The 17,729-nt window shown below is 40.3% G+C and overlaps 5 protein-coding genes across 5 annotated transcripts; 1 reads left to right on the forward strand and 4 right to left on the reverse strand.

Moving 5' to 3' along the window:
* Positions 1–396: 396 nt before the first annotated feature.
* Positions 397–5,363, reverse strand: RB195_013804 (uncharacterized protein; the record flags this gene model as incomplete). The annotated part of the gene is made up of 4 exons (XM_064203795.1): positions 397–463; positions 952–1,016; positions 4,360–4,449; positions 5,232–5,363. The coding sequence occupies 4 exons, from the start codon at positions 5,361–5,363 to the stop codon at positions 397–399; spliced, it is 354 nt and encodes a 117-aa protein (XP_064059676.1).
* Positions 5,364–5,664: 301 nt separating this feature from the next.
* Positions 5,665–11,574, forward strand: RB195_013805 (uncharacterized protein; the record flags this gene model as incomplete). The annotated part of the gene is made up of 7 exons (XM_064203796.1): positions 5,665–5,791; positions 6,336–6,433; positions 6,504–6,601; positions 9,651–9,763; positions 9,897–10,036; positions 10,203–10,291; positions 11,460–11,574. 7 exons carry the CDS (start codon positions 5,665–5,667, stop codon positions 11,572–11,574), a joined length of 780 nt encoding a protein of 259 aa, XP_064059677.1.
* Positions 11,575–14,676: 3,102 nt separating this feature from the next.
* On the reverse strand, positions 14,677–15,569 carry RB195_013806 (uncharacterized protein; the record flags this gene model as incomplete). Its single annotated transcript, XM_064203797.1, has 2 exons — positions 14,677–14,773; positions 15,430–15,569. The coding sequence occupies 2 exons, from the start codon at positions 15,567–15,569 to the stop codon at positions 14,677–14,679; spliced, it is 237 nt and encodes a 78-aa protein (XP_064059679.1).
* Positions 14,677–15,723, reverse strand: RB195_013807 (uncharacterized protein; the record flags this gene model as incomplete). The annotated part of the gene is made up of 2 exons (XM_064203798.1): positions 14,677–15,105; positions 15,643–15,723. 2 exons carry the CDS (start codon positions 15,721–15,723, stop codon positions 14,677–14,679), a joined length of 510 nt encoding a protein of 169 aa, XP_064059678.1.
* A 1,139-nt stretch (positions 15,724–16,862) lies between these two features.
* Positions 16,863–17,217, reverse strand: RB195_013808 (uncharacterized protein; the record flags this gene model as incomplete). The annotated part of the gene is made up of 3 exons (XM_064203799.1): positions 16,863–16,922; positions 16,985–17,033; positions 17,108–17,217. The coding sequence occupies 3 exons, from the start codon at positions 17,215–17,217 to the stop codon at positions 16,863–16,865; spliced, it is 219 nt and encodes a 72-aa protein (XP_064059680.1).
* Positions 17,218–17,729: the final 512 nt, after the last annotated feature.

Consider the following 17,729-nt stretch of genomic DNA (forward strand, 5'->3'; position numbering starts at 1 on the left):
GTTTTAATATATTGAAGGTTAACACCTTTAGAGTTTCTATTTCGTCTCGGGTAAAATGTTATATTGCGCAGATTAACGGGAGTACATGTTAGTGGTTTAGAAACTGCTCAATTCTCAAATTTCGCAAACAACGAACTTTTCGTGAATTACAATTTGCACTTCTTTGCTATATCTGAGCTGACAAACGTGATATCTTTCTTCGTTTCCTCTTCCCGTTGATCCTTGGTCTTCTTTTAGCGGCTTTTTCTTTTTTTTAGCATTACTTTACTTAAAGACTGATATTCTGTAGAACACTTTCTATCAATTTATCAGTTGATTCTGCGCTTATGTTCCCATGACATTACTGTCGTGTTCGTGGCTTTGTTGTTATTTGAACTTCTAACAGGCAAAAATGTATCATTGTTGTCGAAATTTATGTGTGGAAAATGAAGGAAGCAGCAACACCTGGTCGCTATCATTGATCCTGGACTCTCAATTCCAGGCAAGCTTCAAATTTAGTTTGTGACCACTCTTGCTGTAAATATACCCAACGCCACTAGAAACTAGCAGTTGGACCTTATTTTGGAGGAACTGTGGAGGCAAGGAGTGTTGTGCCATTGCGATTCATAGTGTTGCACTATGAATCGCAATGGAAGAATATAGGGATAAGGTGTGCAATTATTTCTGAACTTTCGGCGATAGAATTTATCAGCTTTCATTTTTACTGGGAGTCTACTACTTCGAGTTTCTCGTATACGACTCAGACATATGCCTGCGTGGGGTATTTGAAGGTTGTCGGAAGAACTCCAAGTAGCAGGTCTCGTAAGTCAGCAAATGCTGGCACAACACCCCCAGACCCATACACACATGGTCAAGGTCCCGTCCCCTACTTCGACTCTTTCTTCGAAGACATCGGGGCTGATCTTCCACCCATTCCTCGCAGCACACCCTTCCAGAGCTCTTCAGACCCACCTATTTTGTGATGTTCTAATAGCAGTAAGATGTAGATGAGTAAGATCGTTCACAATACGACAGTACTAGGACGTGGTTACAATACAATACAACAACAACAACTATACACGATTAATAAAAGTTGTAATAAATTAAAAGTATGGCATACATAAAGAGATAAGAGGGCTAGCCGTCTTTGGAAAAAAAAAACCGGCGTAGGAGCAGCTTTCCTACGAGGTGAGTTAGTACGCGCACCTTTGTACACGCTCCGGTCTCCTCAGCACACTTTTCATTCGTTTTACTTGAACAGGCTGGTTAGGAGAAGATGAGCGGAGCGACCTTCGTTTCCGTAATCTACAATCCGAACTCCTTCTCCTTGTGGTTTGCGTACTCTGTCAATTTCCTGATATGCTCCCTCTAATTGGATTCAAATTAATTTCGAAATCACACGGAAACACCACTCAAATCCAAACGTAATTTCAAATTTAAACCCGGATCGTGGAAAATCAAAAGGCAGCGAGAGATTTCGAAGTACAACCGAGAACACAGAGTGCTGAGCGCCGCTCCTACACAGCTGTGGACCGTGGGAACGGTGCAGTAAGAAGCCAGCAGCGATATTCCTGACGTGGCGCCGGCTGAGAATCGTGCGCAGGTACGACGAGCGTGCTGATTCCCTATATCGAAAACGTCTTGGATAATGTCACTAGGCGATTATCGACGTTACCGATCTGTTCCTAGCATAAAGACGATGGAAACATGTTAGCAGAGATTTTTACATATAATTTATACATTTGCCAAGAACGCTTCGAAGTCCTCTCAGCAACCAAATCACGAAAGTCGGTAGACTGTAAAACAGTCTACCGACTTTCGTGATTTGGTTGCTAAATATTTGTATGCACACAATGCTTCCTTGCATTGTTTTCTGGCACCACACGAGGTTTGACAGAAATCTTAATAGATGCTACAGGTATAGAGTGTCTGTGGTTCCCTATCTATTGAAAAATTGTTAATTCCTTCTTTTTACGTTTAGGATTTTTTTAAGGGTTCATATAACGTCCAGGTGACACAAACAAAGCTGCAAAGTGGTTACAGTTACAAATACAGATTACAAACACTACCACATCTTTACTACGAAATTGCTATGTCCTACTCGAATAATTTCTTTTTCCATACAAGCGAGCATATTCATTTAATGTCACCTTCATCGTACTGCTCTACAATTATACTATTTTTTTGCCTTTCAATTGTTAATCGTGATGTATTACATGGCGAGTATCTTTCATTTACATCGTCAATCAATCCTTGGGCGGAGCACCATCTGACTCTTGCCTATGAGTCTCCATGCCAACAAAGAGTTTAAAAAACTGAACAAAAATTACAGAATACACTTTTCTAGGATTATTTAGTAGCATACGCGCCTTCTCTTTGCTAGTGTATGTACGTTTCTTTTGCGTGCTTTTTCTTTCGCTTTGCTTCATTTTGCTTTTTCTTTCGCCTGCAGCCGCGATTCCTTCCTCATAACGGCGCCTACCATGTCCCCACACCATCCTGTAGCACTTGAGGGTGTACTTCCATCTCTTTCAGATTATTACTTGCTCATTCAATAAACGGGATGTTGTTAAAGTTGTTATTAACATTAACAGTAATTAATTTATTAATTAATATAAAAAAGGAATAAGTCTTTGGCATATCAATCCATTTGAAGGGCATCAACGCGTTCTACCGATCGCAGATGTTCGATGAGGTTTTGGAATGCGTGATGGCCTATACAATGACCAGCGTGGCCAGTCGATAATCAATTCAGTGGCCTGGAGGGATGAAAGGCGTGGCTGCCACCAGGCCGTGTCGAACCATCGACCATGCCGCTCTCACACCTCTAACCAACTGCGCTACACTCCAACTAATTATTTAGTTAATATGAAATTAACCTGATGTTGAAGTGGTCTTTGAGTTGTGGCAAGCTTAACAGTGGCAAACCACTAACTATTCTACGCCAAAGAATTTCCAAATTTCAAAAAAGTGAACTGCGATAGAGTGACTAGTATGATCTGTCACAAAACTTCCACAGCATGACAAAGCGTCATAATTTCGATCGCATTTTTAGCTTTTGAAACTTTAGAATTTATTGCGGTTTGTTCTCAGAAAAGAGAAAACCTGTTGATATCAAGGATTTTTTACAGGGTGGCACAGAAGAACGGAAAATCTGCAAGTGCAATCAACTATCACGGAAGTAAGGGAAATAAATTTGCAAGTCTTCTTGTTGAAAATAAAAAATAAAACACAAACCATCAATCTTCCAATGCAAAAAACGTCATTTTCTAAAAGCTATATCCATAAAATGATGGTCGTTGTATTCTTGGAAGCGAATAACGGATTCACATGACACGTCGAAGCAATTCATTGGGAGTCGTGGTTTCTCGTTCTTCTCGAATCCTCGTCTTCAACTCAAGGATAGTCGTTGCGCCTGTGTGGTGTACACTTTGCGTTTGAGGTGAGTCCACAAGGAAAAATCGCACACTGACAAATCCGGTGAACAGAAGTCGCACTATCACCATTTTTGTAAAACGACTTCAGAGCGAATGCACGTAGTGAGCCGACCAACTGGTTAATGATCACTAAACTGCAGGCGGTTGTGTACTGAAAGCCGCCACTCCCACCTGTCTACCGACTCCCCAGGCCTGCCACTGCTGCAATCAAAATCTCCCTTTGTCACCCTGTGTTGCTCTATGCTACTTTTACCTTCCTAGTTCTTTTTTTTTCTGTTACAAAAAGATAAATGTTGCGAAGCTTTCCCTCATTCCTTATCCGATCGTCGTCTACAAAGTGATGCAGTGTTGACTTTCTACGCGATGGCACGCTAAATATGCGGAGATGTTAAAGCAGCATTCGGAAAGTCAACACTGCCATCACTTCAGCCATAGATGCCTCAGTGAGCAAGAAATATTTCAAAACTGTGCTTTATTCTTCATCTGTTTCTTCAGTTTTTTAATTCATATGTTACATCATTTCTTGTATTTCCTACTTGTCAACTTCTTGGCTATGTTCAGGCCACTTAGAAGTTCATGAGAATTTTTCTACGAAATAGTCTTAAAGTCTCTATTTCCAAGTTTGGAAAGGTCGAGCATAATCAGTGTCATACAGCATCTTTCATACTAGAGCTATGATATGAATTTTGAACCTATTAAAAATTACCTGTGCCTACAAATCTATGGAATATTTTACGGTGATCTATGAAATATTTTACGGCGAAGTGTCCATAAATATCAGATTAACTTCTCAAGAGTGTGCTTGATAAGATAAGGCAAATTCTCCTTGTAATTGAAGAGCAAATGAAAGACCCCAGAGCTGATAAGAGGCCCCTCAAGACTTTTCCCTCATACTTATAGACTTTGAAGCTCTGCATTTTCTCGTATCTCTCTTCCCACTCACATCAAATCCTGAAAATTGATTTGTGATCACATAGTGAAGCCTCAGAGTAACAATTAGTTGCAAAAGAACTTCTGATCCATCTGATGATGACTGAAAGATCCCAAGTGAAAACTAATGCACAAAGAACAACGTTAATATTCTGGAAAATTCAATGTCATGTATTTTTGTTAGTGAAAGACCTAGAATCATCCGGAAAGCCATTAAAAGCGTACTCTCATATGTATGCTCCACTCGTCTTCAGTGAGTCTTAACAACTATTCGTAGATTATTCTGCGTACCACGAAGCTGACGTGATTGGGATCTCCGTGGATGTACATAGGGATTGGAGTGTAAATTACGAGTATGGGGATGGGCCCCACTCAATTGCTGCCGATCGTCTCGAAAAACGCCGTTTCTCCATACGATGTTCGTGAAAACCCAGCAGTTCTGTGCAAGCGCCTCATCCATGAAGGAACGGTCAAAAATCAATGATGTCCTCACACCAGCCAATTCAAGTCAAACCTATGAATTAACTGGTGGAGTAACCATACCGTAGGCAAAGATGACACGTTCCAGCGCACCTCGTTGGTTAGGTTCTCTTTCATTCCAAATTATTATTTAATAACAATAATATAATATTGATAGTAATATAATTAATACTAAAAATAATAATTGACAACTCGAAGAGTTCAGTAGACTTGCAACGTAGTCTTGAGCATCGAAGGTCTGAAATGTTCAGTTTTATTGTTTAACTTTTTTCTTCATCGGATATTTTTCCAGGGATAAATACAGGGTAGGCGACAAAAAAAAATGAAACCTAGGATTATTGCAATTTGAATGGTGGTTCCATCGTTGTGCGTATAATAAAAATAATCACACAAAATGTCACCCACTTTGTAACCGGGTTTTCTATACTCGTTCGGGAAACAAGTTATATTGTCCAAATACTGGGAATAGAAATCAGTGTAGTTCATATCCGGCGGTATAGTTTTAAGCTTCTTCAGTGTTCGTGTCATAAGCTCCATCGTTTTTCCAAGCGAAGTGAAGCATATCAAGTACCTATGTAAGTTTTTCGGGAGAAATAAATTTCAAACTTCAAGTGATAACGTATTTAGACTTTTCCAGAGGCTTTACTTTGGTTAGAATATCAAAAGCGATACCAAAAAGTTGAACGAAGGCATCAAGCATAATTGCTTTCCTAAGCCGATTTCTTCAACGTTATCTTAAAAAAATCTCCCTACTTCGTTCCTTTTTTTTCGTGTCTAAGTACATATTTATAAATAGAAGAAGAAAAGAAGCTATTTTACTAATTTATTTCTTTTACAGATGAATATTTTTGTGGCGTTGAGTCTACTACTGCTGGCGCTTTGTTGCTTTTACGTAATCATCATCGTTGACAGCGATTACTATCGCTCAGTCGATATCTTATCCAGCATAGGCACTGCATTCCGAGGTGAGTGATCGATGCTACCAGATAAATTCTAGACAATTTCTGTTGCGTTGCCTTATTTGCGTGACAACGTTTGTCATTATCCCGTCCAACAATCATTACAACAGTTCGAGTCCTCATGGAGCAGAGCTATACATTTTCGCTATTTCTATGACTTTTCTTTCAATAAATGAATGTAAATGAATGTCACCTCTGAATTTTCCTTCTATTGTTCGGTAACAGAATTTCTTAAACTACCTCTTATAATCGTCATTATGTCGCTCCTGATGCGTTTTTAATCTAACCAATTAATGCAAGTAAAATTTGCTCTACTTGCTCCACAACAATGAAAACAACAAAATGAAACTCTTCAACGGTGAAAGAAATGGCAGCAAGCCTTGATAGTGCTAGGAAATGTCTTATGTACCCAGTACAACTTTTGAACTGAAGTAGACCCTTTGTTAGTTCGAAACTGTATAGATTTGCTCCACGAATTCATCCAATCCTGGGTCTGGTTCCATCTTCGTTTCCTTTTTGTCTGCTTCTTTTGCTCCAAAATTGTGTTTAGAAAAAGATGATCTTTTTGACCATTGCCCGTATTACCCTCCGGATCCGTGGGACGACTCCATAGCGAAATATGTCGATGTCAAATACGGCTTTGAAACGGTATGACTAGTCCAAGCCTTTTCGGGCACCATGATAATGTATTTCAGTCTGGAAGAATTGCATTATGCAGGAATGTGACTTGAAAAATCCACCGGAAACAGTTACGGAACTTAACGGACGGAAAGTTGTTCTCAGAAAGGGACATGAGCAGTATAACTGTTCTGCAAGGTATTTTGCAAAGATGCTTTAACTATCACTGATGGCCCAAAATCATAAAAAAGCGCTATATAGCACTGGATAAATTTCCATCAATCTTTCATTCGCAATCAATGTCCATCGACTGTTAGTTATGTTACCTGGAATTTCCCTGCTACAATTGCATCAAAACGACCTAATCCAGAGTAACGAAATGTTTTTTTTTTGCATTTACTCAAAATATCTTGACTGCTCTTATCTCAACTAGAACATGTTAGCATGTTTACTTCACAGATTTACTGTGCCAAATTGATGGCTTGAAAATTGCAGAGTTATAGTGGAGTCGATGGTTTTCAATGCACAATCGATTTTAGATGCTTGTTCTATGTTAATGACAAAAAATTCAACACTTCGCAGTGGGAAAAGATTGGAAACGCGACTTTTTTCTGTGATTTCATAGAAACTGACTGCAGACAAGGTAATGCCACGAACCGGTTCATTCACATGCGTATAGAGGAGAAAAAGTGAGCCTATTCAGTCTTTTTTCTTTTTTTTTAGCTTAAATCAATCTTTTGACGTTTGATGATCTAACGAAGTGGTACCAACGATAGTCAGCTCAGGTCACCGAGAAGCGTACCAGTTTTGAAACGAGAGAGGAATCCGGATGTGCACCTCATTGTGCTCGACTCGGTCGCATCTACGCACTTTATAAGGTTTGAAGTGACGAAATTTTATTCAATAGCAATGTCCGACCATGGCAGATTTTCCTCTAGGGAGCGTTTATCCAAAATCATATCATATCCCAACCATATCCAAGAAATTTATTGGATGCAGGTTCTGAATCCCAATGCAGTCGCAAAAGCGAGTTCACCCAAAGCTGTCTCTGAATCTTCCACTGATCAGTGTTATACCGTATTGCTTTATTTTTTTCTTTTTAAGCATTCCTTTTTTCACAACTGCGTAAGTAAAATTGGTATCAACCGCTGATGACCAGTGCCTCGCAAACACGCGTTGTGGCTAAAGGAGTATCTCGAACATACAGAGGCTAATCACAAATTTAACTTGTCATATTGATTTTTATATATTAATTTATATTTATATTTACATTATACAAATGTAAATATATATGAAAAAGAAGCAATAATAAGCTGCAGAAGGTAGAAAAGATTTGGAAGAATAACATAAAAATATATTGGATTAGAAGTACAAGCATTATCAGTATATATGACATGCATTGTATATAATCCTCATCAAAATTTGACAATGCATTTATCTGAATTGTTTTTGCGATTACATAACAGGACATTCGAAGACAGAATTCGTTTTCTTGTTAGCACCTTTATGTTGCTAGTTGGAAAAGAAACGATAATTTTAAAACAACAGAAAACACATAGTGTGAGGTGAAGTCTCCAAAGTGAGGTCAGTGTAGGTCATGATAACAGTACACCACACTTTGTTATGCCAGTGACATATCTATGAGTTGGATAGAACGATCAACACAACCCGTTGTTCTCAGACCAGGATGAGCGTTCAGCTAAAGCCGGACTTCAGACTTTCTGTGGTGTTTCCTTTGCTCCCCTTCACTGATCAACGAAAATCAATATTAGTGCCCTTTTCTGTGAAATTGGACTTGTGTATCTCTAACAATCTTTCTTCATCTTTTTTTATTATAGATAAGGACAAAACTTTTCATTGTTTTCTTTCTAACCGCGTCAGTTCCACATTTGGAGAATATTCGAACTTCAACTTCAAACACTCCGTTGATGCCAATATAATGTAGACACAATTTGAAAGTATTACTCGAAATTTGAGTTTTCCTCCTGTTTCCCTCCAAGACTTGTCAATGAATGATGTTTTAGCACAAAATGACGTGAAAGACTTTATCCTACTGATGAAGATAACGTTCTACGTCAGATCATGTAAACTGTTCGCTACTTTTTAAGCAGCCGTTTGCATGCATGTTTCCACCTTTTGAGGAAAGCATGTTACCAACTTGAGGCGAACAGAAAAGGAAATAGACACGCGGAGAAGTCATAGAGGTGAACACCCCATATTATGGCTATCTAGCGCCGGCGCACCAGTCCGAAGCCTGTGGACCCGTCGCACCCCCGCTTATAGGTACCTGACGCCGGTGGACCTGTCCCACCCCTTTCTATAGCTATCTGGCGCCGGTGGAGCCGTCGCACTCCATTTCATTGCTTTCTGGCTGGCACCAACTCGACGCCGGCGGACGGTTGCGCTCGACGTCGGGTGGATGACAGGAGGGGGTCGGGTCTAGAAGGTCCCAGGCAATCATACAGATTGCCGACCTTATGCAAGGCCAGAAGTAATTACGCGGAGGTCTTCGGCGTCTCAGGGCTTCAGCCGATTTTCGCCTCTACCTCTTGTCCCACATCCGCGCGATGGGCGTGCAGCTGCGAGCGAGCTGGGAATCATCTCTGTAGTCTAGTTGCAACTTCGAACACAGTCACTTACACAATTACACCGGGTTTATTTCCGTGGTCCTGCTCATTCGACTTTTAAAGGCATCACCCCACGAATCTGAGGTGGTGCAGATTTCAGGTGGAGTATTCGTATACGGGAAGACTATGGAGAGGGGGGCAAGGTTGGCGCGCTCCAGTCGAACTCCCTGTGCAAAATAGTGCGCCAAAACGCCTGAAGCCGTATCTTCCGGGCCGTTTTTTACGGCAGTTAGGAAGAAATGGACGGGATCATCCCCTTCTCCGTAGTCTCCCATACCGTATACGAATACTCCACCTGAAACCCGTACCACCTCAGATTCCTAGGGTGATGCCTTTAAGTGCCTCCCAACAACCACTTGCTTCCTTGATGTCACATTCAGTTCGTGGGAGAACCTCTAAAAAGCCTGACGAAGTCGAGTTGGAGTCAAAAAGTCCCTCGCATCAAAATCTTCGGACTACTACAGATTCAAAATTTGAAATTCGTCCAGAAGATATGCCGAAAAAATAGAGCAAATGATATGTATTATGTAGATTGATATGATATAATTGTGCATTTATAAATGTTTTTTTCCTATCGCTTTCTTCGATTCCATTCGGTTTTTCCAGGTAAACACTTTCAGGGCTCTACCGAGGACCGCTAATTTTTTAGTCAATGGTATGGCCGCTATAGAGTTCCGCAAACTTAATAAAGTCGGCTGGAATAGCAGGCCAGCAGGTTTTGCGACATTATTAGGTGAGCAAAGAAAAACTTCAGAGGCAGGCACACTTTTGAAAAAAAGAACTAACTTTTGTTAGAGCGCCTAAGTCACGAGAAAGAAATGTCCCTAAATATTTCTCAAAATTATAAGTTCATGGGATTTCTGTAGGGAAAACGACGGAGCCTGTGACACGAACACTGATGAAGCTTAAAACTATACCGCCGGATATGAACCACACCGATTTATGTTCTCAGTACTTGGACAATATCCCTTATATTCCAAACGAGTATAGAAAGGCCGGTTACAAAGTGGGTGACATTTTGTGTTATTATTTTTATTATACGCACAACGATGGAACCACCATTCAAATTGCAATAATCCTAGGTTTCATTTTTTTGTCGTCTACCCTTGTATTTATCCCTGGAAAATTATCCGATGAAGAAAAAAGTTAAACAATAAAACTGAACATTTCAGACCTTCGATGCTCAAGACTACGTTGCAAGTCTACTGAACTATCCGAATTGTCATGGAATGAAAGAGAACCTACTTGATCATTACTACAGGTGCTTATTTTTGGTTTCATTGCAAAAACACGCTGAGAATCGAAGGACGATATGAAGACAATGTTTTACGATGACTCTAGTTAACGTCAAGAGAACTCCTGAAATTAAAAAAAAAACAATTTCTTCCCACTGAAAAAGTAGCTGATGATATGACCTTTTTCTTGAGAAAACGAAGAATTGCTGCTCTAATTTTACCAGCATTTGATCATTTAATTAATGAATTATTAATTAACCAACCTGAAAGCCGATCTTCAGACTTTCTGCGGTGTGGCACTTCGCTCACCTTCACTAGTCGATGAAAATTACTAGTAATGGCATTTCCTGTAAAACTGAAACTGTACTTTTCTAACAGCTTTTTTTCCTTTTTTCCTAAATTTAAGCAAAAGAATTCATGGTACTCTTTCTAAACGCGTCAGTTCTACATTTGGAGAACATTCGAAACTTCAACTTCCAACACTCCTTCGACACCAATGTAGTACAGACACAATTTGAAAGTATTACTCGAAGTATGGGTTTTCCTCCTGTTTTTGCCCAACAGTTATTGAGGAACGATGTGTTAACACAAAATCCCCTGAACGACATCATCGTACTGATAAAAACAAGCTCCATATCAAATCATGTAAACTGTTGGCTAATATTTATGCAGCCGTCAGCATGTGTGTTTCCCCTTTCTGATGAAGGCATGTTATCAACATGAGACCTGCAAGGAAATAGATACGAGGAGGTCATAGATGTGAAACGCGACATGGGCAGTGACCAAGCCTATGGGATGGTTATCACGTCTCATTCACCTTTTGGGACATGCGCACGGAGTGGTTTTTGATGTTACTGTACCACGGCACTAATTCCACGCCATTGAAACCGGGTCATACCATTTTACCGCATTTCGACGACGGTGCACCAATTCAACGCTGTGGGACCCGCCTCCCTTCATTCTGGAACTTTGTTTGTCACAGACTTCGTGACAGAATAAGTCCGTTATTATATAGCATGATTATTGCACAAGAAGGCAATGTGCGACAACTGTTTGGAGATTGCCCGCTTTGGCCCTATAAAACACATGAAAAAAAACAACAAAACTTGTGAGCCACCGCTGAGGATCGTTAACCTTTGCACTATGAAATGGTCTCGAAATGGGTACACATGAACATACTTTTATTCTCTTTAGTCAGGAGATCCACGGATCTCCACCACTAGAGCATTCGGTTGAGTTGCTTCCTGTATCCATCTATCGGATACCACAAATATCCGATAGGGGGTTAGAGACAATGTGCCCGCCCTGAGACGCAAGTCGGGACTCAGGCGACGAGATATTTTTGGCGCTAGGATTAATCCGTAGTATCGGTGTACCCTCCGCAATAACAGAAAAGTGTCAAAAGTGAATGTGTGTCTGTCAAACAAATGAATGATAGATGCAGAAGAAGTGGTTTGAAGTGGTTCCGTAAAATGAATTCCATCTATCCAGTCCTCTAGGATTCTTCCACAAAACTCTTGGAATAAGATGCTAACGACATGCCAATAGATTACAAATTCACCAAAATCAAAAACACAGTTAGGCATTAGTATGAAACAGTATTTGTTCGGCCCTCTCTACCTAGCACACTCACGTAGTTTGCACCTCAGTCAGAGCTCTGGTCGTGAAAGCATGCAGTTCACTCTCCATGAAAATGCTCCTTATATCGGATTCGCGGAATATCGAAACAAAATTTAGGACCAAATCCGCGTGACAAGATCGGAACGCCAAAAGTTCTTCAAACTTCTTTCTTGAGTGTGTCTCTTCTGCGAAATTGTTGTCGGAGAGTGGATGTAGCGCAGCCTGTAACAAGTAAGTAGGTAAGCTACGCTGTGACTGCATGATTTATCGATGGTTCAAGACTGTCCTGGTGCCAACCAAGCCTTTCATTACTCTGGATTCGATAAATTGGTACCAGCCTTGTCTGGTAGGATAAAGGCACCGACTTGAGGGATCGGCCAAAAGGTACCTGTTTGACGTACCACCGCGTATCCAGGAGGCTAATGAGCATCGATAATTGCACCTCGTGGCGCCTGACAGCGTCATACTCGCCACAGTAAGCTGATGGCTTTCCCTGTACTACGCCTCGCTGACGTCTGACGTTAAAGGTAGGTCAGCAGCCCTCAGCAGATTTTCGCATGTACCTGTCGTCCCGTATCTACTGACTTCACACATCGACTAGCCCCTGCAAGTCATTGTAGGGATGCACGCGCGTTCATAAACCTCAAATAGTTCTGAGTTGAAGTGTTCGCATTGGCGCACCAAAAACGCACTGATAAGCGGCAGACACATTATCCCTTATCCTTTATAGTTACCAGGTTTTTCCTGGGCTCGCGCTGCTTTCTCGCACCGAAAAAAAACAATGCTGCCACCACGAGAGCCGGTTGTGTGGTCCTTAACAGGCACTCGCACGGAAAATACGTGAAGATGTGCATTTTCAGCGGAAATATTGAGTTTTATTTTCAATTCTTTTCTGTGAATAAACCCCAAATTTAAAGAAAAAAAAACTTAAAAATTGATTAATAGTCTAATAGTACTAATGTAACTTTTTCGATAGTATTTTAGGTCTTTCCACTTGCGACTTCGCCAAGATAAGGAATTAGCTGGGATTCATGGAAAGAACAGGTGTCGCGGTTCCGTAGGCAACATTTTAGAATTCCTCAGTCATTTCGTCAACTCCTACAATGTTACGAGTTCCAACAATTTGAGACAATGCTTTGCTGACATTTTTTTTTGCTTTGATCTCTTCACATCACCACTTAATTTTAGATTCTCCGAAATTCTCCTTGTCATGGGTTGTTGATCTGGCACATGAGAGTGGTTTAGGACTATACAAGGGAGATTATGCTCTCTACAATTTCTTCTTCAAAAATAGGAAGGCGGTAAGATGTGAACTTAAAAATTGAAAGTGACACTTGAAAGAAACTGATAAGAATGCAATCGTTCTATAACGAAGCGCAAAGGCTATTGATACAGTTACAGCTCTCTAATTCTTTCATATTCTTCTTCGGTGACCATGGAGCAAGAATGGGAAAGGCGAGTCACAAAATAATTCTTTTTGCCGTTCACGAGTATAGCCTTACTTCTCTTCAGGAAGCATCAACGTCCTTCGGTTACAAGGAGCAGAGTAATCCATTTATGTACCTGGTTGTACCGACATTTCTAAGAAATAGCACTTTATACAAACAGCTGAAAGAAAACAGTAAAGAGTTGATTACACATCATGACCTACATGCAACTCTTCAAGATATCGTTTACGTGAGTTCCCCAGTGCCGTCATTCTTCAAGTTCTTGATCTCCACTGATCCCAGAGCTCCTAATTCCTTGCCAACTGACATAAAGGTTCCTATAGCCGGGTTAAAACGAACTCAGGGGGAGCCTTGCTAGCACCATCATCAACCATCGCTGCAGTTCGCAGCGGTCTCCGCCGATCCCAATCCCCAGCTCCATCGCGCCGCTTCGAACGCAGCCGCTCACGCAGCTGCACTGAGCTTCATGTCGTGTTGACCACACTTGTCTGTCATTTCTTCACTGATGTCTATAACTCCTTTAATAAAGTTAGCTAGTTTCATCCCTAGACTTCCTTCTTCTCTACTTTTTGTGATTCTTGCGGCTCAGGGTTAGAACATAAGGCAAGAACAAGGACAGTTGGCTTTAAATCAAGTTTGCCGATCCTACCCATTTCAAAATCAACAGTACTCTCAATATTGACTCTTTATCCGATAAGCTGAACTTTATTTTAATCCTAATACTTCTGCATCCCAGTATGAATTGAATTCTGTTGAGTTATGAGCTTCTTTTATTTCTCTTCATCCCTATCCTCAACAGTTTCTGCTCCAATCGTCTTTCGTGACCTACTTACCGTATCGGTGGACGTCTACTATCTCGTCCTTTTGCCCCCTATTCGGGAGCGATGTGCACTACAGTCAATCTACAGTGCTCCTCCGATAATTGCAATTCACAGAGCAGACATCGCAGCGGCGGACTCTGTTGGCGATCAAGAGTTAAAGAAAGGGATTCTAGAATCTCTACGAATTTTCAGTCTAGTACAAGTGTATAATTAGGAGCGCTTCGTGTGACCTTCTTCGCAGACGAATAGAAGTATATTTCAGTTCCAGAAGCAGGCAAATTTCAAGGATCTCCAGTTCAAAACATTTGACAAGAACTCACGGGGATCATCACTTCTCCGTCATTTTCAAGCAGGAAAACCCCGAAATTGTAAAACGCTACCCATACCGTTTCAGTACTGCATTTGTCAATACGATAAAACGGAAGTCACCTGAGTCTCTCTCTTCCTTGTCTTACATTAGCTTACCTCCAGTTTTTCGTTTTGTGCAAAGACGTCAGGAACAGAAAAGCTGAATTTCAAATTTTAGACATCCAAAATATTAGTCCCATTTATGTCAAGGTTGTCTTTCTGTCGCCTGGAGCTAGTTGAGGTCTCAGTGTCTCCTTTTAGGGATGAGGCACTGAAACGAAAACTTGGATCGTTTTCCGTGGAACAACTCGCCTTTTTTCTTGAGTCCCGGAATGTTTCTTCACAATGTGAACCTATCAAATTACGCAAGGTAGGACTTCCAAAACCTTTCCTATAGTTCAGACGTTGTCGCGCTTTGGAAACTACTCGTAATGATAGTAATGATAATGACAATAATAATAATAATAATAATAATAATAATAATAATAATAATAATAATAATAATAATAATAATAATAATAATAATAATGATAATAATAATAATAATAATAATAATAATAATAATAATAATGTTGTTACTGTTTCGATAGCCCTCTCACTACCCTGAATGATTATCGAAACCCTGCCCCAGGATAGTGTGGTATTCGTTGGAATAAAATGTAAAATTGTTTCAGTCAACCTCTATTTAGCTCTTTAAAGACGGCAAAAAGGCTGAAACGGAGGCTAATGAAGTTTCCAGCCAAAAAACCTCGTAGGCATGTTAATAAAAAACAGTTTCCATATTTTGCACTTTCATTGTTATTTTATATTTACATTGTATTTTACATTTTTCTCATGTGTGCATTTACTGCTTAAGGTGGAAGCAAAACAATACGGTTCAACAAAAATAGCTATGTCTAACACCGAATCTAGTTTTTTCGAAGTCACCTTCGAAGTAGCTCCTCCTGCTCTAGGAAAGTTTCAGGTACCATTATGTTACATATACTGAGATGCAAGACGTTGCTCGACTGATCTGCTTCAGATTCCCATTCGCAAAGAATTGGAGAATTTGGATCACGGTGGAGCATTGTTTACTAGATTAGACAAATATGGCAAGAATGGAGATTGCATGAAGGACGAAGCATTACGACCGTATTGTACCTGCAAGAAAAGACCGAAAAATGTTGCTGGATAGGTGTTATCAAAGCTCAGGAGCTCTAGTCCTGCCTCAATTCTTCTCATGGGTCTCCAACAGCTTTATCGATGCCTTGCTATGTTCACTCGTACACGTCGATTTGTGCGGTGATCGTGACTGTCACTGGAAAAGTTCAACTTTTTAACTGAATGAATGATCGCAACTTCGTCACTGTAATACGGTATCCGACGGTAAGACTGAGGGCTCAGATCGGGCCAGTACGTAAAAGTACCAGTCTTTCGGCTCAGAAATGTCCATTTGTGTTATAGCGTATTCAGCAAGCCGACTTTATGACTTTACTATTATCGTTTTTTACTTGTTTTGAGCCTCTGCAAGCTGAAGCAAATTCAACAGCTTGATAATGTAGTACTTTACAAATTTTCTTTTTTGCCCATCCTTGGTAATTCACATCTTTATTTGTACTTTTTTTTGTTGTTGTGCCACTTTTGTAACTTTGTTCCTAAATAATTTGGTAACTTTTAAAATTTTCGTCTGTTTTTTTACTATTATTATTGTTATTTATTTTGAACCTTTTCAAGCTATTACATCTCTCGAAGGATTTTGTGATTTTTATACGAGTTTTCCAAAGCACCTCTATATTCTATATTGTTTTGTATTGTGTATGAGTTTTTATCATTTTCATTAGTTTATATTGATTTTTAGCTAGTTATCATAAGCACTAAATGCCCTTTTTGAATAAATAAATAAATAAATAAATACATAGTAGTTGTGTCGTCAGTTTGGCTTTACCTGAATGCGCATCCACAATGTTGCCCCCAGATCACAGAAGTCAGTATTGAGTGGTATGGCTACAGCAGCAGTCAACGGAAACCAGGGATCTTCTGGGGATGCTGGACAGATATATCACATAGTGCACAGAGATTCAAATTTGCAAATCCAGCGGAACATTTGCAAAAGTGCGAATGTTTCGGTGAATTCGCCTTCTTCTGAATTCTTTCGGTGGATTCGTCTTCTTCGGAGTCTGGCAAGAATAGATTCAAATGTGATTTACACAAACAGATGTTTCATATGCGTGTGGGATTTTATTCACTTCCTTCCTAATTTTTGTGTCACTCAATTACTCAAAAGATTTTCAAAAGAAGAAAAACCATACGCCAAGAACAGGACTTGTGCAGCCACTGCCAACCACTTAGACGCGAGGGTTGTTAATATAACCAGAATAACATCATTTATTAAGGAGAATTCCTCTGTTGTCGAGAAACATTTCTGTTGTATGTTCCGTAGCCTGAAGTGAATAAAGTGTGCCAAAGCTTCGTGAACACCCAGACTCAGAAGATGAACCGATACCTCATCATGTTGGTCTTCATGGAAAATCGAGCGTAGCGACAATATCCCACTGGAGAGCATCAAGAACAGAATAAATCTGCTATATGACGGCGATAAGAATGCGAACAGCAATCAAACACCTACAGCAACATTGCGGAGGTCATCCATCTCGACGTCGACCGTGACCGCCGAAGCGGTCCCCGGGGAGCGCTGGACCGGCGCCCACCGCCTAGCCATCCAGGCCCCGTGAGCATGCACCCGCCGGAGGCATCAAAGCGCTACAATTAATAGCTCGACGGCGGCTGCAACCGATTTTATACTTCAATTTAGTCTACTGCTCCTCTTTCAATCATAAACTCACAACGGAGACTTAAAGGACCTTCTGTTGTGCTTCGAGGACCCTCTTCATGTCCTAGAATTGATATGCACTAATCGAAAAAGTGGCCGCGTTACACTTCTGAAACTCCTATTTTCCAACATTTGATAGAGCGGCACTTCAAACGGCGCCAGATCAAAGCTTCATCTAGAATTTGGCGAGAAAAGAATCACTATATTCTAGGTATGTGAATTTTCTATAGCGCTTATCTTTTTACAAACTCTCGATGCACCATCATCCTGTTAAGAATCAAGAATCATTACCACCGCACCATTGACAAAACAGTGGTCATATTCTATGCATTTTCCTTTCCTTTTCCTCTTTCTTTCCCACTTTTTCATTCCATTCATTCCTTTAATTACCACAACCTTTCTGAAATTTGAAACAATA

Source organism: Necator americanus, chromosome V, assembly GCF_031761385.1.
Source record: "Necator americanus strain Aroian chromosome V, whole genome shotgun sequence".
In the NCBI taxonomy this organism is placed as follows: Eukaryota; Metazoa; Nematoda; class Chromadorea; order Rhabditida; family Ancylostomatidae; genus Necator; species Necator americanus.